General features: G+C 32.7%; 3 protein-coding genes and 1 long non-coding RNA gene across 4 annotated transcripts; 1 reads left to right on the top strand and 3 right to left on the bottom strand.

Moving 5' to 3' along the window:
• The first annotated feature begins 706 nt into the window (after positions 1–706).
• On the top strand, positions 707–3,377 carry LOC114183503 (large ribosomal subunit protein uL3m-like). The gene is made up of 6 exons (XM_028070539.2): positions 707–858; positions 928–1,228; positions 1,848–2,057; positions 2,321–2,425; positions 2,543–2,656; positions 2,953–3,377. The coding sequence occupies exons 2-6, from the start codon at positions 935–937 to the stop codon at positions 3,124–3,126; spliced, it is 897 nt and encodes a 298-aa protein (XP_027926340.1). The 5' UTR covers positions 707–858; positions 928–934; the 3' UTR covers positions 3,127–3,377.
• A 10,818-nt stretch (positions 3,378–14,195) lies between these two features.
• On the bottom strand, positions 14,196–15,077 carry GRI (Stigma-specific Stig1 family protein). The gene has a single exon (XM_028073807.2). It carries the CDS (start codon positions 14,999–15,001, stop codon positions 14,531–14,533), a length of 471 nt encoding a protein of 156 aa, XP_027929608.1. The 5' UTR covers positions 15,002–15,077; the 3' UTR covers positions 14,196–14,530.
• A 4,007-nt stretch (positions 15,078–19,084) lies between these two features.
• LOC114184680 (uncharacterized) lies at positions 19,085–21,071 on the bottom strand. The gene is made up of 3 exons (XR_014994863.1): positions 20,833–21,071; positions 20,663–20,732; positions 19,085–19,346 (listed from the first exon to the last, which is right to left on the bottom strand). It is a non-coding gene; the product is annotated as an uncharacterized LOC114184680 (long non-coding RNA).
• A 1,305-nt stretch (positions 21,072–22,376) lies between these two features.
• Positions 22,377–26,412, bottom strand: LOC114185752 (lipoyl synthase 2, mitochondrial). Its single transcript, XM_028073653.2, has 4 exons — positions 25,912–26,412; positions 24,717–24,928; positions 23,805–24,184; positions 22,377–22,839 (listed from the first exon to the last, which is right to left on the bottom strand). Exons 1-4 carry the CDS (start codon positions 26,337–26,339, stop codon positions 22,717–22,719), a joined length of 1,143 nt encoding a protein of 380 aa, XP_027929454.1. The 5' UTR covers positions 26,340–26,412; the 3' UTR covers positions 22,377–22,716.
• Positions 26,413–27,946: the final 1,534 nt, after the last annotated feature.

Genomic DNA, 27,946 nt, shown 5'->3' with positions numbered 1-27,946 from the left:
AATTATGATTTATTTTTCAATAAATAATTTACTTTACATTTTAGACTTACTATAAGTATTTTATATTATGATACTATATTATTTTTAAAGGTAAATTATATTTAAAGGCAACATTTTACTAGATATCATTCCATTAAAAAAATATAAGTTTATAAGTTATCAATCAATATAATTATATATGTTAAAATTTATTATTTTCATCCTTGGTATCGCACCAAAATTTATCATGTAACAGTCATATGTCCATCATGTTGAACTTTTTTTTTTTTTTTTAATTCAAACGAAAGTAATTTGATTTTTTTATGTATATGACAAATGAATACTTGAAATAACATTTGATTGAAATATGTTAATTTATTTATCCACTTTGATATATTTTGTGAGTATAATGAATTGAGTTTAATCTATAAAAGATATATAAATAGTATTAGAAAACTAAAAAAAATATATTAATGTTAGACCTGAAAGAGAAAGATTTTTATACCTAAATAAATGGAAGAAAACATTTAAACTTGAAGGGTACCATAACAAGTCCATTCACTTTACAAAGTAATTATACACTGTAGACAATCAGTTTAAAGGTTTTTCATAAAAAAAAAAAACTAAGCAAAACAAATTTATTTATAACTTAAAATTCATTTATGTGTACATTGAGATAAAAAGTTGGAAAAATTATATTAAAAGATTATACTTTGGAAAAATTATATTAAAAAACAAAAATTAGAGTGACTCATTTATTTAAACTTGTCAATTTTACACTGTCTCTGACACAGACGCAGTTCTAAAACCCTAAATCCCATCCTGCTCCCGTGCAAAGCCAGCTGTGTGATCTCCTAATCTTTTGATATCTTCACCTGGGTAAGCGCGCAATTCTTCACATTTTCGGTTTTTCGATTCGTTTTGTGCTGATCCGTTCCGTTTTTGTAGCTCTGCCATGCTCGCATTTTCGAGAGGCTTTGTTTCCAGGTTGCAACGTTTCGCATTCGATTCACCCTCGCCGCTCCGATTTCTTAGCTCCGATGCAGCGATTCAGACTCGTATTATTGATCAAAAACCCTGTGTGATGACCCCTTATTCCAAGCGAACTGGGCTTATAGCGGTAAAATGTGGAATGAGCGCGCTTTGGGATAAATGGGGTGCTAGAATCCCAATCACCGTGCTTTGGGTGGATGATAACATTGTGTCTCAGGTTAAGACCCCAGAGAAAGAAGGTTTTTGTTCTCTCCAGGTACACCTCTCTTCCCTTCTATTTACCCATACTAAAACCTGTATTATTTTCTACCGTATTTGTTGTGGGATTTTGGAACTTAAGTTCACCTGAGTGACATTAAGTTTGTACAGAATGGTAACAATGTGGTTAACTATTTATCCGATTTGCATGAACAACAACTTTATGGACTTGTGCCGCATAATCTCAAAGAAATTATAGGAAAGTTAATAGCCAGTTTATGTTTCAATTGTTTGAATAGTGCACATTCTTGGTGGAGTTCAATGAAACAATGTACATGAACAACTGCAGTTTAATGCACTAGGAAGGACAGAAATGATAATTAAAACAAGCCAATATTCAAGTTGGTGCAGTCATTACCCACAGTTGTACTACTCTTCATTAAAGATCTTTAGATTGTTTTGGGTTTGATTGCAACTTAGAACCAAATAAACAAATTGGATTGAAAGTTGACTCTATTTACTGAACTGGTTTAAGAAAACGGGTTTGTGTTATTAAGCAGTTTGAATATTTTGTGGTGTGGTCCATTTAGCTATGCCTTGGTTTCTACCGTGGTGTTATGCCTTTAAGCGTTTGTGTATCTAATTATAAACTTTTATGCTGGTTTGTTTCTAGTTAGATTGGTTGTGGACAGAAGAAGGAAAAACATTTGACCAAGCCTGAAGTTGGTCATTTAAGGGCGCAAGGAGTTCCACTGAAGAGAAAGCTTAAGGAGTTTCCAGTGACAGAGGATGCACTTCTTCCTGTTGGAACATCACTTAATGTTCGCCACTTTGTTCCAGGCCAATATGTTGATGTCACGGGAATAACCAAAGGAAAAGGTTTTCAGGTGTTTTTCCCCTTCCTTCATGTTAAATATTGCTTTTACCTTTTATTCTTTAGAAGTTAATTACTTTGTGCATGTATGGAAGTTTATACATGTATCTGCGCCGTGTTTTTATATATCATCATGCTGTTTTCCTTTTATTTATATTTTCTGTGTACTTGCGGAGAATCATTCAATGCGAGTAAAAAGGCACTAAAAGGGTCCTCCAGTTTTGTGGATATCTTCAAATCATTGGTGTCAATTTTAAATATCATTTTTGTTACCAGGGTGTGATGAAGCGGCATGGATTTAAGGGGATGCCAGAAACCCATGGTACTTCGTTGTCCCATCGAAGCGCTGGTTCTATTGGTCATATAACTGGTCCTGGAAGGGTAAGTTGTACTCTTTTTAGATTGATATGTTTGTTTAGTTCCTTGAATAAGTTGTAATTTGGTTACTATAATTTTTGCTCGATGATTGATTTAAACACGTCTTATATTACCCTTCAGGTTTTTAAAGGTAAAAAGATGGCTGGGCGAATGGGTGGAGATCAAAGAACAGTTAAAAATGTATGGGTCTATAAAATTGATCCGGCAAGGAATTTGATGTGGGTGAAAGGCCAGGTAAATTCTTTTTTCTATTTTTATGACATTCAGATTAAGGGTAAAAAATATCTGCTCATAACATCAGACTGGGGTGGATGCACCAATTTTTTTCCTGAAAGTTCAAATCAGAATCATTTCACATGCAATACTGCTACAGAAATTTTAATTTGATGTTGAGCCAAATTAGTTGCGCAAATTTTGTGGTAGATTTGCAACTTCATGGTTCAGAGTTGTCCATTAAGTCACTAAAAAAGTTGGATTTTGGCTTCTCAGCGATGGCTTATTTCTCTATGTATGTATGATGTGCACAACAGGTCCCAGGAGCTACAGGGAACTTTGTTTTTATAAAAGATGCTGTATACGAAAAACCTGACATATCTCTACTTCCTTTCCCAACTTACTTTGCCCCAGAAGACGAAGATACTGATAATTTGAAACCATTGGTTGCTGATCTAGGTGATGTGGATCCATTTATCGTTACTGATTAAAGAGCTGGTTTTCGTGATAGGTTCACTTCTGCATTCATGTTTTCTGATTATAGATGGTAAAATGAAATTTTTGAGAACCCTTTTACCTGTCTTTTACAGCAGCTTTAGGGTTGTTTACGACATTGGCCAAATCTAAGCTAGGTTGGGCAAAGCATGGTTCTCTTGCAATGCTACCAATAAGTGTGGATTTTTGGAATTAATGTATCATACGATTTATTCTTATTGAATGGTTTCCTTTTTATTCTTTGTAATTTTTATCTTTTTAATTAAATGAAAAATAATGATCCAGATAATATAAATTAAAAACAGTATTAGTGGGGTTAATTACTAGTGGTTATTAAATATTACTTATTGGGAAATATTGTGGAATTAAGAGGGTATTGTAAGGGATACACTTGTAATATGATAGTGAGATATATGAGATAGAAAATGAGATTTCTCTTTGTTATAATAACCTCTTTCGAGTTCTAAGTTATAAGAACTCAAATTTAATCTTACGAGAGTAATTTGTGATGATCAATTTCATCACTTATCACTCATTTTCATTTTTTTAGTGTGGCGTGAATTCCTTCCCAAACTGATACTCATAATGGCCCCCATTATTTTTTCATCACATTATATGCCAAAATAGCTGTTAAAGTTCAAGCAGTTTTAGTTGCAAGAACACGAGTACATTTTTGGATATTGGCATTGAAAGAAAGGGGAAGAGTAAGCCATGCAACTGGTCTGGTTATAGCTAATCAAATTCAGAAACATTCAATCTATGCATAAATCTTTCCAATGTTCACAAGTGTATCAACAAATTACAGATAATTGACAAATGAGATATTACTCAAGTTAACTAGCTTTGAGCGTAAAATCTTAAATCCAGCACTAGCAAGTGCATCAACTCTTAGCGATGCTTCTATAGTTTTGAATGATTTTGTTCTGCACAATAAACAAATTCAGTAAAAGTATAACTGACACAAATATCAAGTGTAGTTTAAGACTGCTGCACCTTGGTGGTTCATAATCAAGAGAAATTAATGGTATCTTCGTGCAAGTTACAGGAACATTACGAACCTGAATAACAAGAAAGCAGTCAGAATGCTATTTATGGCTTCTCTAATATCTTTGTAGTTTATTATTTTTAAATTGTATTGGATTAGATCCTAAAACAAAAACAAAACATAAAAATTGGCACCAAAATATTTGAATTTGTTAGCCTATGTATTTTGGAATTGACATATAATATTCTTATGAATGAACTTAAGCAACATTATCTATACGAATATTAATGTTCCTGTAATCTTTTATTTTTGAACACTCTGCCATACTACTATCATAGATTTTTTGAAACAACGTTCATATCCACATCAATGGCAATCAAATATTAACTATTACAATCAAAACTATTACTTCTGAGAATTAGATGTTTATCTAGAAAAGTAAACTGTAAAAAGCTACCTTAACCAAGGTTGACATAAGAAATTCAACCAGTTCTGGCACAACAATTATCTGCGCACCCTGTTCTCCCTGGATAACAAAGGTAAAAGTCTAAGTTTCCTAAGATATGTTTGGGGCTGCTGTACATGCACACTGTAAAGTCAAACAGAACCAAATGGTAAAATAAAACTCAGAATGAAAGCAAACAAGAACTACAGAGGTTACACTTGTTAATATTGTTTTCTTGACAGATTTGATTCTTTTCTTTTTTGACACTGATTTGATTCCGTTTGGATCCATGGTAAGAATAATCTTCCTATTAAGTGCACTCTATTGATACAAGTAGAAAGATAATAAAAATATTGACTCATCAAACAACAAAGAGAAGACATGGAAATTTAGCACTCATGTGTGCACATTAGCAAAGTTTTAAAAAGAACTTTCCTGAAATAAATTTAATTAAAGAAATACCTGCAATATAATATCCTCAAGTTTCTCCCTGACGATTCCTGTTCCAAGAACTGAGCCAAGGAAGTCACCATGTGAGCAAGGTTCAAACTGGAAGTTCCCTTTAATACTGAAGTAATTTTATGGAAATATTAGCACACTTCCAGAAACATCAATATTGGATCTAATGAGCTTGAAATTGTTAGTAATGAAATTAGAAGATTTACCTTAATGCTGAAATAATATCCGGATCACTAGTCAGTTCTTCTGGATCACTAGTCTACACACAAATTCAGATAACTTTAGTATGGAGGGACTGGAAAGCATTTATCTGAGGGTAACCTCCTTGAGCAGTTGCTAATTTTTCCAAAACTTGCATAGATTCCTTAGCACTGGAGGGGTTAGAAAATCCGTATGGAAAGTCTGCCGCTTCGATGATTACTTTTTGCTGATGCATTCAGTTTACTAACCTTGTTTTGCTGATTCAATCAGTTTGCTGACTTACTAACCTTTCTAACCCTTTTTGGCTGACCCACTTACTTTCACTAGCTTGTTTTTGCTGATGATATTTCTCTAACCAGTTTTTACGCCAGTTACTAATATGCTTACTAACCAGTTTTGCTTCTTTTACTAATTCTTCTACTAATTTTTTAACCAGTTCTGAATTCTGACTTTGGTTTCATTTCTGACTTAGTTTCTTATTTTGCAAGTTTAACTACTGGTACCTATTATCCATTCTCCATTCTAGTTAGTTGATTCTATCTTACTTCTTCTTACTAATTTGATGTTGTTACAGGTTTGGTTTACTAATTCTAGTTTGTAGAGTTGGTTCTTTTAGTTTACTAATGCTAGTTTCGCTGATCCTTAGTTCAACTTTGGTATTCATATGCATCTTAATTTTCTTTGTTGTTTTTAGTGTTTAGACTTTATTTGAACCTTCATTTGTAGATAGTTTCTTTTAGGTTTCTTTAATGTTTTTAGTAGATTTTACTTTTATTTTGTTGTTTTAAAATTTTAGAAATGTTAATTGGGATTTCATTTGTTGTTTCAAGAGTAGTTTGAGTTCTTGTACTGTTTTAGTATTTTGTTTCAGATTTAATAGTGAATTTGTTAGTTCTTTGCTGTTTTTAGAAATTAATTATGTTCTTAGCTTTCTTTCATTGTTTTAAACTTGCTTAGATAGATACCTTGCTATTTTTAGTTGAGTTTCACACATTTTGCATAATTAGTTCTTGATTGTGAATGATTTTTGAGTTTCTAATTTGAGTTTATAGTCTCTAACTAGTTTTACAATTTATTTCAATAGAGTTGAATAGTTTTTACATGAAAAATCAGTCTTGAGCCAAAGTCAGTCTTGAGCCAGTTTTGACAGATTTTACTCCATGTGAGATTTTGAGCTTTACTTTCAGATTTTTCAGCTTTTGCTCATTTATTTTCATTCAAAATGTTTCAACACATTATTCATGATCAATCATCATAAAAGCTCAAATCTCCCCCCAGTTGAATTTCCCAAATTCCTAAACACTGCCTAAGACATCTCACAACTCTAGGAATGGGTATTTTCACGGTTTTTCTGGTCTAAGGCTTGTGATGAGCTTAAAATTAATAAAGGAGAAGTATAACATTGCTCAAAATTCATATGCAAAGGAACTATGTTCAAAGTAAGTTTTATTTGGCTAGGTGAATAAAAACAAACATGGCCTAATATAACATCAAGAGTTCAAATCCAACAATTCGTTTGAAAATAAATAGTGCAAGTTCTAAAATGTAAATAAACATGAATGCATCACACAATGAAAGTAAGTAAAGTTCAAAATCTCACATGGGTAATAACTTTCAAACTAGCTTTAGCTACTAACTACAGCCCTAGCTACTACCTCTAGCCTTAGTCCTAGTGACTAGTTTTAGCTACTAACTCTAGTTATTAGCTCTAACTACTAGCTCTAGCTACTAACTACTAGTTTAGTTACTAGCTTTAACTATTAGCTACAACTTTAGCTCTAGCTCTAGCTACTAGCTACTAGCTCTAGCTCTAGCTACTAGCTACTAGCTACAAGCTACAACTATAGTTCTAGTTACTAGCCACTAACTTTTGATAATATCTGTAGTTACTAACTCTAGCTACTAATTATTACCTCTAGCTACTACGTTTATCTACTATCTCTAGTTCTAGCTACTAGTTCTAGGTATTAGCTTTAGCTACTAGCTCTAGCTATTAGCACTAACTACTAGCTATTAGCTTTAGCTACTAACTCTAGCTCTAGCTCTATCTCTAGCTATAATTACTAGCTACAACTTTAGCTCTAGTTACTAACTTCTAACTCTAGACAATAGCTCTAGCTACTAGTTCTAACTATTCTTCCCATCATCCAATCAGAATGATTCTAAATATTCTTATTGAAATTGAGTTAAATCATATTTACAATCACTACTTATTTTGAAAAGAAAACTTAATTTGAATATAATAAACATAAAGTTTCATTTACATAATATTAATTACACTTAATTGACATGTAAACTTATTCTTCATCAACATATACATATGCAACTAAAAGCCAAACATTTGTTATACATTTAAACAGACGAACAACCATAATAACAACATCATAAACTGAACAAATACAACCAATCACTTAACAAAATTAAAATGTGTACACTTTAATACAAAACTAAATTAAAATTCAATCCAATGTCATATATCCTTTTATCCTAATTAACGTGCTAAAAATCTGATTAAGAAAAAACAAAAACCACAATGGGATTTCAAATGCTAGAAAGACATTCCCTAACACACTTTCATCATTGATTGAAACATATTTAAAATTTATGAATGTTATGTATTGTATTTTATTTGAATTTATGGTTCAAATATATTGTTAAATATTATTTTTTTAAAATATTTGGGGATGCCCGTGGATATCCTTGGATATTAAAAAAATATATAAGTACCTGCATAACGGATACCAGATGGGTATAAAACGAATATTTATCAAACGGGTAGAATATTAGGAGCTACTATCCGTAACCTACCTGTCCCGTTGTCATTCCTAATATAGATATTTATTTTGATAGTTAATTATAGTCTTGTAATGGGGTCATGCTGAAACCTTAACTCTGACCTTAAACTAGTTGAAAGGGGTATTTGGGAACTAAGATTTGTGTTTGGTCCTTTCATAGGGGCTTCCAAAATGAGGACTTATTCAAGTTAGCTTAGGATTGACCCATGGGTCATGGGTTAAGTTGACAGCCTAGCTGCAATGGAAATGATTTATGGATTGTTGGGTGTCTTACAAAATTAGTCATAAAGTATGTGTATATAGAAGGAATGAAGAGATAGTTAGATTTATATTTTACCAATGACGTTATTTTGTCTTATACCATTCTCATGATGTAGTTCTTTGATTATTATAATGGTATTTGTTATTTAATTAGAAATTAAGATTGTTTTATTTTTTCGGGCGTGAAGAATTTTTTATAGAGAATATTATATATATATATATATATATATATATATATATATATATATATATATATATTAAAGTTTGGAGATTAAACTGTATCAAAGTTTAGAATATGACGAATGGATTTCAATTTCGCATTAAAGTTTACTAAAAAAAAATTAACTCTAAAATTTTGCAAGAAAAAAAAATTAGTTAAATATGTTTTTAATTCTTAAACTTATATGCGAAATTGAAATTTATTATTGTCTCAAACTTTGATATATTTTGGTCCTCAAAGTTAAAAAATAATGAATATACTCCTTTTAAGTCAACAACTCAAACATCTCAAAATTTGATATATGTTTAACAATGTTCTAAGCTAACATTCGATGTAAACAACTTAAACACAAATTTTAAATTTCGTTTAACGAAAAAAAAAAAAAGAGTATTACAATTTGGATTAAAAGGATGATATCTATTTACTTTTAATGTCCGAATATTAAACTGTATCAAAGACTAGACCAAATTTTAGTTTTACCAAATTTAAGGACTAAAAATATATTTAAAAAAAAATATTATAAGCCATAGCGAATGAGTTCAGTTACTAAAGTTTAAATGAATAAAAATATTTCATGGATTGAAATCATTTTATACAAAATAATTCAATCAATTTCACGATTTTTGTTAATATACGCAATTATTTGTTTCCAGGTATTTGACAATTTAATCACTATTTTCGATTGCAAAATAAAATAAAATAGTAGCTTTTAAAAGAGTTGTAAGTGGTAACAATTATGAATGTATATTATAGATTAAATTATATATTTGGTTTCTATCTTCGTTCAGTTTTGTCAATTCAATCATATTATTATTTTTTTTTTGTTCAATGAGGTTTTAATTTTCGTTAAATTTTGTTCAATTTTATCATTTTTGCTAACTCCTTTTAAATGATTAACGGTAATGAACCGTGACTATCACGTGTCATTTTGTGTGTTTTTTATTTTTTTTTTATTTTTATTTTTTTTTTGAAAAAATGTTTATGTGTCAATCCAGCCGTGTGCAATGTGTCAGAATCGATGTTTTGTATTAAATTTGGTCCATATATTCATTATTTTTGTTCAATTTAGTGACAATTTTTATTAAAATAAAGCAATTTTGTTCCTCTAGATTGATGCCAAATTTAATCTTTATATAAATGTTATAATGTGTTTATTAAAATTCACATTTTTATTATATATTTTTGGTTTAGGGCTACATTTAGTTTAAAATTAAAACGAAAATTTGAAGGATGATGACTAATATTATTGATTTAAAATTTTAAACTAATTGTAATTAGGGATGTTAACGAGGCGAGTAGGGTACGGGTAGTAGCTCCCCCGTACCCTACCCGCTAGATAAATATCTACCTCGTGCCCGTACCCATATCCGTCGGGTACCCGTCTATTTTTTTCATATCCGCGGGTATCCACGGGTACCTGCGGGTGTTTACAAAATTATTTAAAATACAAATATTTAGTCATAAATTCAAATAAAATAAAACAAAATACATAACTGTCATAAATTTCAAATAAAGTTTAAATAAACTCAAGTTTATAAAATGACGTTTAACACAATGAAAATTCTTTAATTAGTGCTTTGATCAATAAACTCACTTTCTCTGATTGATTCCTGAAAAATAAACAAATAATAAACCTCAATTGTCACGTGCCAAATATTCTTATTTTGATTCCATCATTTGACAACAAGCATACCATAAACGTCATTGTCTATATAAGATTTGATGTATATGCCCAATTTCAAAGGAAGGAAAGAGAAGAATGTCAAGGGGTGTAAGTTTAGCGGGTACGGGTATCCACGGGTACGAATACTATGATATCCATACCCGCCCCGTTAACATGCGGGTATCCAAAATACCCGTACCAACGGGTAGCGAGTATCCGTTTTTTACCCGTGGCGAGTTTTATCCGCGAATACCCGCGGGTACGAATTTTGTTGACATCTGTAATTGTAATCTTAAATAAAAAATACTTAATAATTTTTTGAATTTTTATAACATTTATATAAAAATTAAATTTGGTTTCAATTTAGAGATGGACAAAATTGTTCCATTTTAAATAAAATTGAGACTAAATTGAACAAAAATAGCGAATATAGAAACCAAATCGAATATAAAACATATTAAACTTTGACTCTAAATGTGACACTATTGGGTTGATACGTGAACGTTTTTCAAAAATTAAAATAAAATTATAAAAATTAAAAAAAAACAAAGAAAAACCATAAAGTGACATGTGACAGTCATTGTTTATTATCGTTAATAATTTAAACAGAGTTCGCAAAAAATGACCAAATTGAACAAAATTAACAAAAATTAGGACCTGATTGAATAAAAGAACATTAGTACTGAATTAAACAAAAATAGAGACCAAATTTATAATTTAACCTATATCATATCATAAAAACCAATTACAGAAAGATGTGGTAAAATGGGCCAATCTGATCCGTTTTAGCTTGGCCAACTGTTGAACCGTAAAAAATAGATCAGGTCAAACTAGGTCGTGAGGTGAAAACATACTAAAACACATAACCCACCAATTATGATTTTTTTTTTTTGTATTGGTTTGATGTGGCCTAGTTTAACATTTACTTACATAACGGAGTTAGTGGCCTAGAGGTCATTATATATATATATATATATATATATATATATATATATATATATATATGCACCTAGCACTAGTGCAAAATAAGTATATTAGATCGGTTCCGGAGCGCATATTAGATCGATTCCGCAACCGATCTAATATACACTGGTGTAATATGTCAAAAACATATTAGATCGGTTCTGAAAATACCGATCTAATATCTTTTTACTGAAAAGAAAAAAAAACATTTTCGAAAGTGACCATGCGAAGGGGCAAAGGAGAAACGAACCACCAAAGACCACCAACAAACCACCACGAACCAACACCAACAAACCACCACGGACCAACACCAACAAACCACCACAGACCAACACCAACGAAACATCAAGTGAACCACCAACGAACCACCAAGTGAACCACCAACGAACCACCAAGGAGAACACCGCACCCCGACTGCAAACTTGACTAAGAGACTTCACGAAACACCATAGGGACCAGCGACACACATTCGGTAAAGCAGCAGCGTCACAAATTTGCTTCATTTGCAAAGGAGATGGGAAAACACCGAGCACCAAGAAAGACAACTACAAAGAGAGCTTTCTCCACAAATAAAAACCCTAGTCATGAGAAAATGAGGGAGAAAAACACTAACTTATTGCATCGGTTGTTGAAGAATGGCATGGAAGAGAAGAAGAAGCTTGTTGAAGCACGGTGCGACGGTAGTAGGGCACGGCGACAGTGGTCAATGGCGCTTGAAAGAGAAAAAGAAGCAGTGGAGGCGCAAGAGAGAAGACCAAATGTAACATCCCTAAGGAATATTACTGATATTAAACAATTAAAAATTCTAATTATAAATACTGCATTTATAATATACACTATTTCCCAAAACACGGGAAATATAAAACTTTAAAAATTAAAATCGTTAAATCCAGGAGTCCAAAAATTCATGAAACTGAATTAAAAGTCCATGGCTCCCGCCAGGATTACATAATATCCTCAAAACGAAAGTAATAAACATATGTATATACACAAATTATCCCCTGCTAGCCCTCGCTCCGAGTCTACGTATCACCTGGCTCACCTGTCACATCATCTGCTCTCGGATAACAAATTTATCCAATCATCGCCATACACACACAGATAGGTTGAGCTATGCACAAAAAAAAAAATATAAACAAATATAAGAAATAAATATGCTTCCCAACCCAAAATAACATAATCAAATTTCTTATACTATCCAAATCACCCAACCATGACCTCATAGTCCTTCATGAGTCATATGCATGAACTAGATCTTGGGACTTCACTGTGCTTCCACGAAACTAACTCATTCGTGGTCCAACCCTATAAGCCTATCCCGCTCATAATCCTGCCCTACAGACTCCTCGCCTGTAGTAAAAACATCCAAGTCTCATAACTTGGACCCTGACACGCATGCAATCACCATACTATGGACGCCCAATAGTAGCCGACGGGAACATAACAGTTCATTGCCCATCGTGCGCTCGACACATGCAATCACCATACTAAGGACTCCTCGCCCATTAGTAGCCGACGAGAACTCAACCAGTTCCTTGCCCATCATGTGTCCAACCACCAAGCACATCCCAGAACCCTATTGGACTTAGTCCTTCATGCCCAAACACCACACCACATGCATATACATCCTAACATAGTATGTATGTATGTATCTCCATCACCATCACATTCCATGATGGGTATACAATGTTGGGCACATTATTGTGACAAAAATTTAAATCAGAAATGGGTCAAAAGTGGGGACTCAAAAATAATTAGGTGGGGCGTTATCTTGAATTTTTCGGTTCACAGACCCAAGACTTGAAACCAATTACAAAGTTATGCGCACCACAAAGTCACATTTGAATGCTAGACAATTCCTTCAATCAATACATAATTCGCCACAGGACTATGAATACAGTAAACCTATGTAGAAATGCGATAATATGGATATTATTGGTTCGTGGGGAGTAAAGAACTTTTTAATAGGGAGTTGTCATGAGTATTTTGGACTTAGACACCCAATTTTAAAGAAATCAATCATCATTGCTAGTTACATTTCCTCACACAACAACCTTAACATAGTATGTATGTATTTCCATCACCATCACATTCCATGATGGGTATACAATGTTGGGCACGAAATTTTGACAAAAAAAATTTAAATCAGAAATGGGTCAAAAGTGGGGACTCAAAAATAATTAGGTGGGGAGTTATCTTAAATTTTTTGGTTCACTGTGCAAACTCTTCCAAACACTATACAATCAATGCTTATTTGATTCGCTGTGCAAACACTTCCAAACACACCTTTCACTTGAAACCCAAAACTGGTGGAAGCCTCGCCATGGATGACTTTTAATGGTCGATGCGTTCTCCGGCAAGCACTACTTCTTTGCTTCTCTCTCTCTCTCTCTCTCTCTCTTTCTCTCTCTCTCTGGGTTGCTTCTTTGCTTCTCTAACACTAACACTCATCACTGTGCCTTTTCTCTCTCTGTCTCTGTGTCCTTTGGTTTTTGGGAAAAAAAGAATTTAACTCTCGCATGTGCAGCAATTTTCTTTCATTAAAAAAAAAGTTTATGTTTGAATAAAAAAAGGTCATGCCACATCAGTCATGTCAAATTTAAGTTCAAAAAATATGTTCAAATATCATTTCCGATTAAATTATCACATCACATCACTAAAAGAATCAAAATAGATGATCTAATGATGATTCAAATATTCAGTTAAAAGTAAGTCAAAAAAAATATATTAAAATATCATTATCCTTGAGAATAAAATGTATAACATGAACACGGTAATATGTTAGTGAATTCTTATTACCAGAATGTAAAACTAATAATATTCATTATATATTCTTTTCTTCTTATGGTATGAACGATTCTAAATGTTCTTAGATTGATTTAAATCATATCTACAATCACTCCTTATCTTGAAAGGAAAACTTAATTTGTTAATAATAGACATAGGTTTCATTTACAAGATATTAATTACACTTAATTGACGTGCAAATTTATTCTTCTTGAGCATATATGCAAAGACAACCATTTGTTATTAATTTAAATAAAGGAACAACCACAATAACAACATCATAAACTAAACAAATAAAACCAATCACTTAACAAAATTAAAATGTTTACACTTTAATACAAAACTAAATCAAAATTCAGTCCAATTTCATACTTATTAACGTGCTAAAAATGTGATTAAGAAAAAACAAAACCACAATGGGATTTCATATGCTAGAAAGACACTCCCTAACACACTTTCGTCATTGATCGAAACAATCAAAAGTCACAAACTTTGGTGAGTTCTTCATGGTTTTAACCAATAACAAAGTGTAGTTAGCATCTCTTAATCTTTTTATATCTCAAACTGCTATATAGTATATGATGGATCACAAGATCCCTAACCTTTTCCAATAACTTCCTTTCAAGCATACCCACAAACACCATTCCCACATGAATCACCAGATGAACACTTCTTGTCGCACTTGCCACAGTGATTAGCATTGGACAAAACATTGGTACAAACTCCATTGCAGCATCTTTCTCCCTGCTTGCACTTGTTCCCACACACCTTGCAGTTGTTCTTGTCACGAAGAACATTGCGACAATGCGTCTTGCAGCAGTAAAGTAGGTCCCTCCCCTTGTTCGCTCGAACCCCATTGCAGATGTTATTGCTCTCAGCATTACACTGTCTTCCTTTCTTTATTACAGAAACCAAAAATCTGCTTCTTGGTCCCGAATGGGTTATTGGGGTATCAAGAACATAGTCTTCGTCCTCCTCTTCGTTATGATTTTGATCTTGTACGTCAGTTGCAGAAGCAAAATGAGAATCATGCAGGGTTGAAAAAATGAGCAGAACGAGAAATGCTGTGAGCTTCAGGATTGTGTTGGCCATGGTGATGAATTATTGAGTTTAGGTTGATGTTGCTGTAACTTGAGCTTTTGATTATGGTTATGGGAATGTGTTTGCAATTTAAAGTGTGGTTTGTCGTGAAATACTCCATGATCTTAGGGGAAAACTTGGCTCTTTTAATTAATAGCAATGTTGAATGAGAGAATTAGATTCATCTAAATTCTCGGTTCGAGGATAAGTGATGTGCAAGCATGATCTTGTTGTTTAATTAATGTGAATAATGGAACAAGTTAACCTGTTTTTGCTCATTTTTCAAGAAAGCTTCGAAAGTTAAGGACAAAAAAGTGATGATGCAAAGTTAAGTGTAGGTAGGAATATCAGATTTTAATCACTGTTAAACGCAAGATATATATAGAAAGAACTAAACGTTATTAGGGTTTTTCAGATGAATATATATATTTCAGCTTAATTTGTTATAAATTTTTTTAATATTTCTATGTATACAATAATTAATACAACAATACAGCAGCATGTGGTCATTTTTTTTTTCAAGTTTAATCTTGGAATCATATATTTTTCAAGAATCATGTTCCTTGGAATTATAACTTTTAGAAACATTATAAACGTGTTTAATTTGTGAAAAATATATTTGGAACGTTATCATGGCTTAAAACTTTTTCACTTTTAATTTGAATTTTAGAATTTCCATCCCTTTTTATGAGAACATTTTATTCAAAAACACAGTGGTTAACATTTAATATCTCTCTCTCTCTCTCTCTCTCTATATATATATATATATATATATATATATATATATATATATATATATATATATATATATATATATATTTTAAACTATCATCAGTCAAATTTATGACTCTAAGGTTATACTATTAATATTATTTAAACATGACATTTCTGAGTAATTTAATAGTAAAATTTTAATTTATTTTTATTCTAAATTGAAAAATTATTATTATAAATAATGATAAAAATAGAATAATATATTTTTTTACTTTCATATTTATGCACAATGTGGATTATTTTATGTATGGATATATCTTGATCAAATTCTTTTATATATATTTTTAAGTTTGTAATTATGTATTCGATAGTTTTTCTATTGTTTGTAAATTATAATATTATGTTATTATTTATTTTTATAAATATGTTCTGTTGATCTTTGAATCAAAGAAATAAATGGTTTTATTTTTCATATATGCGATGTGTTATATTCTAAAAATGAAAACAATTAATAAAATGTTTTTTTGTTAAAATTTGATAAAATTCTTATTTTATACATTTATATAGTAGAGATATCTTTGAAAAAATTCAGAAATTTAATTTTAGTTATAACAAATATCTACATAATTTTATTCTTATAATTCATAAATGTAAGCTAAAATAAATTTTTTGAAAAGTGATATCTCAGTTAACTTACATATTTTGAATAATCACTTTTTAATTATATGAGTAATTCTATGGAGCTTAATATGAGTAGTTTATTTAGTTTAAAAAGGGTTCTATAATACCTACCGATTTGTGATCTCTACCTACTATGGTTGACAATGAGATGTATCGTAGGTGCATGTGCAGAGGATCCCTTTTTCCGGCGAAAAGTGCGTGAAGCCAATTGCGGCTTATACAATTGTCAACCATCAACACCATAGTTGAACTTTCTTAAAGCGAATCAGAACCGTTGAAAAGGATGAATATGTGGGAATGTAGACCAAAATAGGGTTGACTTTGACTTTACTTTCATCTTCTTGGTTGTTGCATTGCCCTTATTAACTGTGTTGAGTGTTGATTCTTCAAACTTTTCAAAACCATGGACTTGCAAATGGACTTTAGCAAATTGCCCTTAATTATGTTTCTAATATTTGTAATCTCAATTAATTACATAATAATTGATTCACACAATAGTTCATCATGCTGACATCATCATTACCAAATACAAACAAATAATAATAATAATAATGTGTAGGGATGAGTATTTTTAAAATATATTATAAAAAGGGCAATATATATCTTCACTAAAGTATTAGGTATATGTATAAATTCTTTTTTTCTTCTTCACCTCTTAAATTACTCAACATTTTTCTCTCTTAAGTTAAATCAGTGTTCCTTATTGTTGGGTGTATTTTTTTTCAATCTTGTAATGCATTTAAAAATTTCATGTACCACTGTTATATTATTTCATAAGTTAAATTGAAAACAATTGTAGTTGTAATTGTGTTGTTTAGTTTCTTTTCAAACTCTAGATCTTAAATGTTTGAAAGTATAATATTTTACTATATTATACATGTATGTTAAACAAGTTATACTATTATCTCAAAAATGATTTTTATATAATACTTTTTTTATGATTTTTTTTTTGTATAATTACTCGTATAGTACCCAGTTTGGGACTAGTGTGTCAAATAGGTACCCAGTTTAAAAAAAGTATCAATTGCATCCCAACTTTTAAAAAAGTGCTTCAATTAGGTCTCTTTCAGACGGAGTTGACTAACGCGGTTAACGGTGCCACGTGTCAGTATGTGGTTTTTTTAATTTTTTTTTATTTTTTGAAAAAAAAATAAAAATGCCACATGTCAGTTCCATGTGTGTGACACGTGGCATTGTCAGTGCCACGTGGTATTGCAATACCACGTGTCAGTATCATTCTCAGATGTCATTGTATTGATTTCGATTTAGTTTCCATATATGTCTTTTTGTTTCAATTTAGTACCTAATTATGTGTATCTGATTCAATTTTGTCCCATTTTTTTTAATAATTAAAATATTTTTGTAATCCATTTTTTATAAGATTAAAAATAATTAAGTAAAAATATTTTTACAAAATTAAGTACTAATATTTATATTATTTCTTTCAATTTCAGACCAAATTTATTATTTGTATAAATGTTATACTAATATTTTTTATTAAAAACGACTTTTTAACCTATTATTTTATTAATTACTTTTTTATTAAGTATTCATGTTTTGTTAATTTTTATTTTTTTTCCAAAATAGAACAATATTGTCTCTTACTAATTTTAAACCAAAATTTCTATTTGTACGAATGTTATATTATTTTTTTTTATTAAAAATGACTTAATAAAATGACTTTTACCACTAAATTTTAATATAGATATTAAATACTTAATTTTTATAAAAATTTTATACTTAATTACTTTTAATTTTATAAAAAATGGATTTTAATTATTAAAAAAAATTAGGTCAAAATTGAATGAGATACACATAAGTAGGTACTAAATTGAAACAAAAAAACATATATGGGGACTAAATCGAAATCAACACAATGACATCTGATAGTGATACTGACATGTGGCATTGTAATGTCACGTGTCACACACAAGGATTTGACACGTGACATTTTTATTATTTTTTTTTCAAAAAGTCAAAAAGAAAATTAAAAAAATTAAACAAAAATTAAAAAAAAACCACATACTGCACGTGGTACGTCATTAACGGTGTTAGTCAACTCCGTCTGAAAGGGACCTAATTGAAATGCAATTGACACTTTTTTTAAACCAGGTACCTATCTGACACACTAGCACCAAACTGGGTACTATACGAGTAATTATACCGATTTTTTTTATTGCCTTTTCCTCTTTATTTTATGTATAATTTTTTTAAGTTATCTTTTTCCTTAAAATAACTGCATAAAAAATTAAAAAGTGATAATTTAATTTAATTTAATTTAATTACATTTAAATGTGTGTGAGATATGAGGAATAGTTTTATTTTTATAGTTGTTTGGAAATGACGGGTGAGGGTAGAAAGTTTGAGGGGAGATTATAATAAACTATTTGGGTTTTATGTTTACTTAGTCAACGTCTCTCATATTTATTTTGTCTTTAGGAAAACTGAACCCATTTTAAGAATAGTTTGAAATTTGGTAATTAGTTATGTTCAAACATAATGGATTATTTTCTAAGGTACACTACTGTCCTTTAGTAGATGTTTAATGATTTTATATCACAGTAGATTATTGTAAGTTAAATAATAATTAATTACTTAAAGTTTTATTCAACGTAAGTTTTACAGATAATCAATTATAACTGGATTAGAAATAATAAATTAGATTATTTTAATTAAATTTTGTAACGTCCCATTTAATTTAATGCGTAATTAAAGGAAACGTCACGCGATAATAGTACTGCAGAAAAGTCTTGGGGTCCCTAACACAACCCCTACAAAACTAGGCACACCACGATGCCAATAAAAACAGGATAGCTGAATACGAATACAGCGTAGAATGTAGCGTAGAAATACGGAAAGAAATACATGGGCCATGGCCCTAAATAAACATAAGGAAACTCCAGCCCAGATGGCTAAGCAGCGGAATCGCCATTCGCTTGTTGACCCTGAGAACCTCGCCCAACTGCTCCCATCAATCAAGTTGATGATCATCGCAAGGAAAAACGGCCACATACAACACAAACATACAACAAAACGGGTAAGCTAGAGCCAACAACATAAATCATGCAATCAAGCATATTTTCATCATCTCATCCACATAGCAACCAAACAGGTTATGACTCTTCATTCAATACACTACGACTCGACTCGACTCATCCGGATACGTATAACTTGGTCGGATTCAGCGGATGCTTGCACTTGTGTGGGTACCCCTGCTCGAACCTGAGCTGCTCGATCCTGAGCCATGTATTACCAGTGTTATAATGAATCAAATCTCTCCCACCACAAGGTTAGCCCTTAGTGAGTTTCAGGCCTCCTGCTACTCCCACCACAGGAGTCAGTCCGCTCTAAGTGAGACTAACTGGCTCCTCGGAGTGTCAAGATGCAACCTTACCTTGAATCCTTACCTAGTTATACAGATGGGGCACCACCATGAACACCCACTAACAGGGGCCATGGAATTACGTCCCGACCACTGAAGCGCGACCCCGGAGGTCTCACCTAGAGACCCCAAGGAATTATACGCTGACATGGACCAACATTCATAAATCAGCAATTAAGAGAATATTAAATTATGTTTTTCAATTCCATATCCATCCATGAGATTTATTCCTCATACGCATCACATTTGAGTCCATACCACTGTTCATTACCGCCCCGATGGGTCTGGGGTCTCATCTCATGATAATACCATGTTCCTTTAGTCCCAAACCACTCATTTATTTCACATGCTAAGTCTCATACCAACCCATTCCTCCACAATTCATGAATCATGCCAAAAATACATTTCATACTCCATTATATACATGTCCATCATCACACAATCATACCCAATCAAAACAGATCACTCGGGAAACATCAAACGTCCAAATCACAACACTGTCTCGCCCAGCATCTCGCTCAGGCGAGCCTCCCCCCTCGCCTAGGCGAGAATGCCAAAAACTAGGGCATGGGCAACACGGGATCTCGCTTAAGCGAGATCCCTCTCGCTTGGGCGAGTTGCCTGCTCGCTCAAAAATTGAGCGAGCCGCCCGGGCGACTTTTCGCGCAAAAGACTTAGGCGAGCTCCCTATTTCATCTCGCCTAGGCGAGATGGACTCGCTTGGGCGAGATTAACAGGTCTCGCCACTGTTCTTCGCCGTACCGCCATGTTTTCCGGCCAAACAACACATGCAAGCTGTTTTCACACATCACAACAACAGATCCAACCATGAAATCAACAACCAACGCAGAAACAGTTCTAAAAAGACTCGAAACTAGAACCCTAGCTTCCCGTACCTGGAAAAGGTTAACAGAACCTCGACGCGGGACCTCGGAGCACAACAACTTGAAAGGCGTACTTGCAAAACTGGCGAAAACAGCGGAGGACACGATTATTTTCGTACTTTAATCGGTGGAAAACGAATGTAAACCTCATAAGGTAAGTACAGTAGGATAGAGTTACTTACGTGGAGCAGAAATCACAAGTCGAGCTCTTGTGATGGACTGGTTCGAGACGAAGAAACGAAACCCTAGCAGAGGGGTGGCGGCTGCTGGGTTCAAGGCAAGGGCAAAGTGTCTCTGAAATGTAGGGTACCCTAGGTTTAGGGCAGACCTAAGGGCATTTATGTTGGGCCGGCCTTAGGCCCAACTACAAGGACGGCCCACTGACATTAGGGCTGAAACAAAAACAAATAATTGGGCCTCACAAATTTTCTTATCAGTTAAAATATAAAAAAACATTATTAAATATAACCCGTTAGACTAACTTCATAGCAATTTATATAAAAGTTTTATTGTGTATTTTAGAAGTAATAGTCTTATACATTTACAAATAATTTATGTTTGTATTTAATAATTTTCAATAATAAAAATGTCTCTTTCTTGATAAATATCTGAGGAAGTTTTGACTTGAAGATATTATGAAATATACTTTCATAAACTCTTGTTCTTATTCTTTTGGATTATCTATCACATTAAATGATATCTTCCTATTTATTTTTGTCTATTAGCGTAATTTTTTATACACTTAAATTTGGTGTTTCATGTAATAATAGATTTTTATATTGTTTGATAGTATTCTTGATAGATTTTCAATAAAATTGTACATTTCAAGTGATTACATATAAGACACTGAAACAGTCTGACTAAGGTTATGTGGTAATTGAAATTAAATGTAAATTTAGGAAGAATAGAAACATATAAAAGGATTGAGTATTCTCCTTTTATGCAAACATAAGTGTTTCTTATTTTACGTTCACTATTATTGAATGAAAGTGAATTTAATTTGGAATCTCTAGTAATCAAATAATTTTTTTAAGCACTAATTCACTCCCTCTTAATGTGTAACACATTTTTTCTTACAATTCAGTTAATTTGGATAGTTATTCAAAATTTTAAAATATTAAAAAACAAGTCAAGCTGAAACATTATAATCTTATATTCAACTATACCATTGTTTTTATCCAATCATATTAGTCGACAACCTTAGTAGACTTAAAGTCTGTGAGCTTCAACCTAATGAGTTGAGCCATTTTATAATTAAAATACACGTGTACAATTTATATATTAAATTATTATATCTCAAGTTAAAATGAATATTACTAATATGATTTAAATTTTATACGAATATTTACCCCTTTTTGGCACCTCTATTGACAGCCAAAGTTATCTTATGAAGCTTATCTTCATCAAAACCTGATGAAGAAAAGGATACACAGACACATAGAACTCCCATGAAGTACAAAGGTTCAACAGATTTTATTTGATTAGATGAATGAATTGTAACAAAAAATTATTACTCAAAGTATTCCAGCTTTCAATTGTTCTACCATCATTCCCCACAGGATGTTGAGGGACAGACACTAGTGCCTTTCAAATGTAACCGCGTCACTAAACATAACTTCAGGACAATTTGCCAGAACAATATAGGCTCTTTGGTAGTACCAAACTCTAATTCAAAACTGAAGTCCAGTGAGATAAGTTTGAACGGCAACAACCAAATAAACCCAAATTGAGTTAAAAATAAGAGATTTAAACGATTTCTCAAAGTCATTACTTTCAATAACTACAGTAACTGGTATTAGTTAGCACCAGTTGAATAGAGAAAAAATGAGTACATGTAAATGAGAACATATACAACCTTGAAATTTGCATTTTCCAAATAAATGAGCCAATCCACTAATGGTGTTGTTGTTGGGAAGGAGGAAGAGAAAAATATGGCAGACAGCACATGTCCATTTAGAAGCTTTTACTCATTACTGGGTGACTTGAGCATCAACAGCATGTAATAATTCTGCGGTACTTACATATAATGCACATTGAAGTGTGTAAATAACAAAAAGGATAATGCGTCACGAGGATGTCAGCTTTGAGGGAGATGCAGCACGATCCGATTCAATCATGGATTTAATATAGAATTCACCAGCCTTGTATGAAGACCTCACCATGGGCCCAGATGCCACATATCGAAAGCCCTTCATACAAAGTAGAATCAGTTCATACCTCATGATCAAGCTATAATTAAATACCATATGCAGCTTTTATAATATTATAGTTTTTCCACAAATCATCATGATGCTGGATGCAACAATTAAAAGGAGAGAAATGTTCCATGATTGCACTGCTTGGTGATGAATAGAAATAGAATGTGAGGAAAGATTGCTATTGGCAGGTCCGTTGGGTCAGGGTCAGGGTCAGGGGTGTGCTAACTTCTAAGAATAAATAAGAGAATGACAAGCCTGAACTTTCCATGGATTAGCAAGATATGATTATTTTACAAAAACTGAAAAGGAAAAAATGATTTTATATGCTCCAAATTTTGAGACGAATAAATACAGGCAAGAAGCTCGGCTTTAATAAGTTTTATGCCACTCAATATCTACTACATCGTGAGAACATAGAAAATTAAAAAAGAATTAAAAAAACTATTATAGTACATAACTTATATTTAGTATTAGATTACATTAAGGCCAGCAAACTTTGATGATAAAGTATACTATCAGCAATTACTGTTGAAATTATTAAATTTTTGGAACAGAGGGACGAAAAGGAAAAGAGACTGAATGACGAGTTACAATAAGATGGTAAATACACTTCTTTTTCATGCCAAAACAACATCATAACCTTAAACTAAATAAGGAGTCAAATCATGAAATATAAGAAAACCTGGAAATCAAGAAAATTGGAAAACTAATATTAATCTTTTCAAAACAAAAAGGAAGACCAAGCTAATGATATAACCTCTAAGGTACTCTAAAATATTTTGATACAATATTGGTTTTACAAGATATTCATCATACATTCTAACAATTTCTTTTGGTAACCAATTCATTATGTGATATTAATGCTATCTTTTTCAACAGGTCCCAGGCAGTAAAAAATATGAGTATTTCTCCAAACCAAAATAAGTTAAATTCAAACACAGGAACAAAAGTCTTACCATTTCCATGCCAAGAGTCTGATACTTATTAAAGGCCTCTGGCGTAACATATTCAGATACTGGCATATGGCGCTTTGAAGGTCTCATGTACTGCCCAAATGTCATCACGTCAACTCCAGCCGCTCTCACCTTCTCCATTGTCTTCACAACCTGGTCAGGTGTTTCCCCACAACCTAACATTATTGAAGTCTTAGTGAGTGTTCCAACAGGAGCATATTCCTTGGCCATCATTAGAACATCTAAGGACTGCCTAAAATTAGCACGATGATCCCGTACAACATTCTGTAGCTCTTCAACTGTCTCAATGTTATGTGCAAAGACATCTAATCCTGATTTAGCAACTTTCTCTACACAGTCTGCATCTCCCCGAAAATCTGGAACTATTACAACAATAGTGCAATAATAATCATCAAAGAAAGAAATTTGAGTCAGTACTTAAGAAGGATTTTAATTAAGCATAGACCCTGAATAATAATTCATCTCAACAAATGTATACTAAGATTGAAACCTGACACAAGAGGATGTAAATTCAAAATCGAACCAAATTTATTCTCAATGACCTGTAACCAAGATCTCTTCATAATTCTATTTAAAGCCATACCGTTAGCATATCACATTTCAACAATAAAAATACTACGTCTATGAAATTCAACAACTGACACTTCATGGGGAATTAGCACAATAGGTACCACCTGATTCACCTTGCAACCTAATATCCTATAGTTGAAACAAAAGTTAACTAAAGATTGCCTTCCTTTCATACCCATTATCCACTAAGTATAACTGCAAACCATATAGATGCTTAACTTTTTAAATAGAACTAGGTGCCCACCTATCAGTATTAGGCTTAGATTTTTAATTTGATAGAGATGCCAAAATATTTTCGGTAACTAGAAATATTCAAATACATACCTAGGGCTTCTATCAGCATATTAGGCTTCAGTGCCTTCAGCTTCTGCACTGTCTCAGTAAAATGACCACTCCCTTGATCAGGTAAATCATCACGGTCAACACTTGTTATAACCACATAATCTAGACCCCATGATGCAATTGCTTCAGCCACATTGGTGGGCTCATCAGGGTCAGGGGGTGGAGGAGTCCTTGATGTCTTAACATTACAAAATCTGGAAATTAACAAGAAATAATTAGATGCAAGTGTTCTTGTGAACAAAACTAATCCATGTACAACTATAATGAGTTTTGGATAATCATCGTGGTTAGTTCTTATTATATATACTTCTTTGGGAAATTACGGCTGTCTTTCTTACCTAGTTATTTTTATTAGAATAAATGTTGTAGACATTGTACATAAAAGCAGAACAGCTAGGAGCAACTTCTCAAATATAAAAAAGGGTGTGCATTATAAAATACAAAGTGATGACAGTGTGTAGTTTCCCGAACAAAAAGGATGTAGTGTGTAAACTTAACAAGCAGTACCCGTAAGAGAAGTCAGAGTATCACCCCAAAGTATTATTGATCAGATAATAAAAGTTATATTTTAAAATCAAAGTTTGCTATACATCCAAACCAAACTTAAAGATGATAGACCTTATTTTAGTGATTGCTACTCGACCTATTGAGTCGCTGGTTACCGATCCATTATCGGATGTATTGGAAAGCTCACGATCAGTAATGATATGACAAAAGTAGCGTATACAAGAGTGGGACAGCTCTCATTTCATGAACTAGTTTATGGATTTGAGTAACCCAAATTCTAAGATGTACATGTAATTATTACTATCTCAGTCAAGTATACGTGCTAAGCCATTAAACAACTCAATCTCTAAAACATGCTTATTACTTAAAGCAACTCCAGCATTCCTTAGAATTCATAACATGAGCACAGAACTACTCCATATCATTTTTGCAACTCTACTGACGAGTGGTATCTGCTCTACTTATCCATCAAACTGCAACACCAACTCTACCTATTTATCCAAATCTAGAACACACTTCCTCAAAGCCACTTTCAAAAACAAATAACGTCCCTGTTCCTGCTAAAGCTGAAGTGGAAGAATAAGCTAGAAACACTCAATGCGTATCTTCCTTTAGTGATAGTGTAGATGTTAATTTATAGATGTAGAAATCGAAACGATTGGATTATAACCTGCAACCTCGAGTACAAGTGTCACCGAGAATCATGATAGTTGCCGTAGCAGTGCCGGTCTCGCCGCCGGACCAGCACTCGCCCAAATTAGGGCACCGAGCCTCCTCGCAAACAGTGTGAAGCTTCAATTCGCGGAGCTTCTTCTTGATCTGCACGTACTTCTCGCCGCCGGGAACGGCCTCCTTCATCCACTTCGGCTTCGGAAGCGGCTTCTTCTTCGTCCCAACCTCCACCGAGTACGCGCTCTCCGATCTCAGAGCGATGAAGTCCGACAGCGACGGTGATTCCTCCTCCAGCCGCGCCCGGAGCCCCGCCAGAGTCTGCGGGAATTGCGACGGCGTCACCGGAGAGGTTGCCGATGATGAACAGAAGAGTCTCGCGGCGCATTTGATGTTTGCGCCAACGCTTCTAATCCTTGAATGCATCATTATCTATCTCTGCCTCGCACAATCACACATTGCTTAACACAGATAGAGAGGAACATGAGGACGGAGACTCACGTGACACGCACGCTCACACATATTCTTAGTTTTGTTTAATGGGTGTTTTATTACTTTTATGTTAATGGGTTGGGCTAGACGACACTGGGCTTACCAATTTAGAAAGCGTAATTACTTCCTGCACCATATCCTGCATCATTCTCCAGATTTCATTTTCCGGAACACGATAAATAATTCCGGAAATCCTTTTCCAGAAAGCAAAAGTTTTCATCTTCTAATAAAAATATTTTTCGGAAGCATTTTGATGGGTGGGAGAAGAAATTTAATGGGATGCAGGGAGTAATTGCCTTTAAAAAAGAAAAAAAACCGTGTTTGCAAATTGAGCTAACATTATTCCAGGACTCTTTTTTTTCACCCCCAAAGTCTAATGGAAATGACCTAAATAACCTTTATTTTAAAAATATGATTAAATATGTTTTTGTTCTTCAACTTTTAATTAAAATTAGAATTAGTCTCTTTTGAAAATCTTGAACTAATTTAGTTTCTTATCTCTAGAAATATATGAATTTAGTCCTTTAAACTATTTTCTTTAAAGTTTATTTGACGTTTATAACACATTTCTCAGTTAACATTGAACCGAACATGTGCTAAACGATGTAAACAAACTAAAATACTATAATGAAATGTGTTTGAAACGTCAAATAAACTTAATAAAATTTTGTTAAAAGGACTAAATCCACACATTTACGGAGTTGGAGGACTAAATTGTTTCAAAGTTTACAAGAATGACTAATTTCAATTTTTACTATTGAAGGACCAAAAACATATTTAATCCTTAAAAAATATTAAAAACCCTAATGAAAATGACCTAACTCCATCTTTGTGACAGTAGAAGTCATTGCGCCTCCGTGGAGTTTGTGCTCCTCCATTGTCATTGTATCTCTATAGAGTTTTCCCATCTCCATTACAGTAAAGTTACAACGTCATGCACCTTAAAGGGTTTGGCAACAAAGCACATATGCAAAAGACAAAAGGTGAAAAGGCTATATTGAACTGAACCATGATACAAGGTTTTATACACCACATAAACAGAGCAATTGCTATTAACAAAAAAGGATAAAAACAAAAAACGAAAAACTGTTACAAGAACAACTTTATATTTTGGCTTAAAGACTAAACTCCAACACACCTCCCTAAGCCAAAAGTCTTTCACGTTTACAACTCCAATAAGTTTCCTCAAATCATTGAATCTATCACATTTTAAAGCTTCAGTTAAAAGGTCTGTCAGTTGCTCTTCAGACTTGCAATACTCAATCTCAACTCTTCCACTTGTTACTTGTTCACGTATAAAGTGAAACTTAGTCTCTATATGTTTACTTCTACCATGAGAAGTAGGATGGTTTGCCAGACTGATAGCAGACTTATTGTCAACTAACAACTTCATTTTCTTACCAATACCAACCTTGAGCCCTTTCATCAAGGATTCTAGCCATACTCCTTGACAACTAGGTTCATAAGCAACTATATATTCATATTTACATGAAGATAGAGCAACAACATGTTCCTTGGTTGAGCTCCACGATACATGAGTGTTT

The sequence above is a fragment of the Vigna unguiculata genome, chromosome 5 (genome assembly GCF_037176805.1).
Source record: "Vigna unguiculata cultivar grain cowpea cultivar isolate G323 ecotype 2 chromosome 5, ASM3717680v1, whole genome shotgun sequence".
Lineage (NCBI taxonomy): Eukaryota > Viridiplantae > Streptophyta > Magnoliopsida > Fabales > Fabaceae > Vigna > Vigna unguiculata.
The sequence above is the reverse complement of the archived record's forward strand: the minus strand, read 5'-3'. Positions and strand labels throughout refer to the sequence as shown.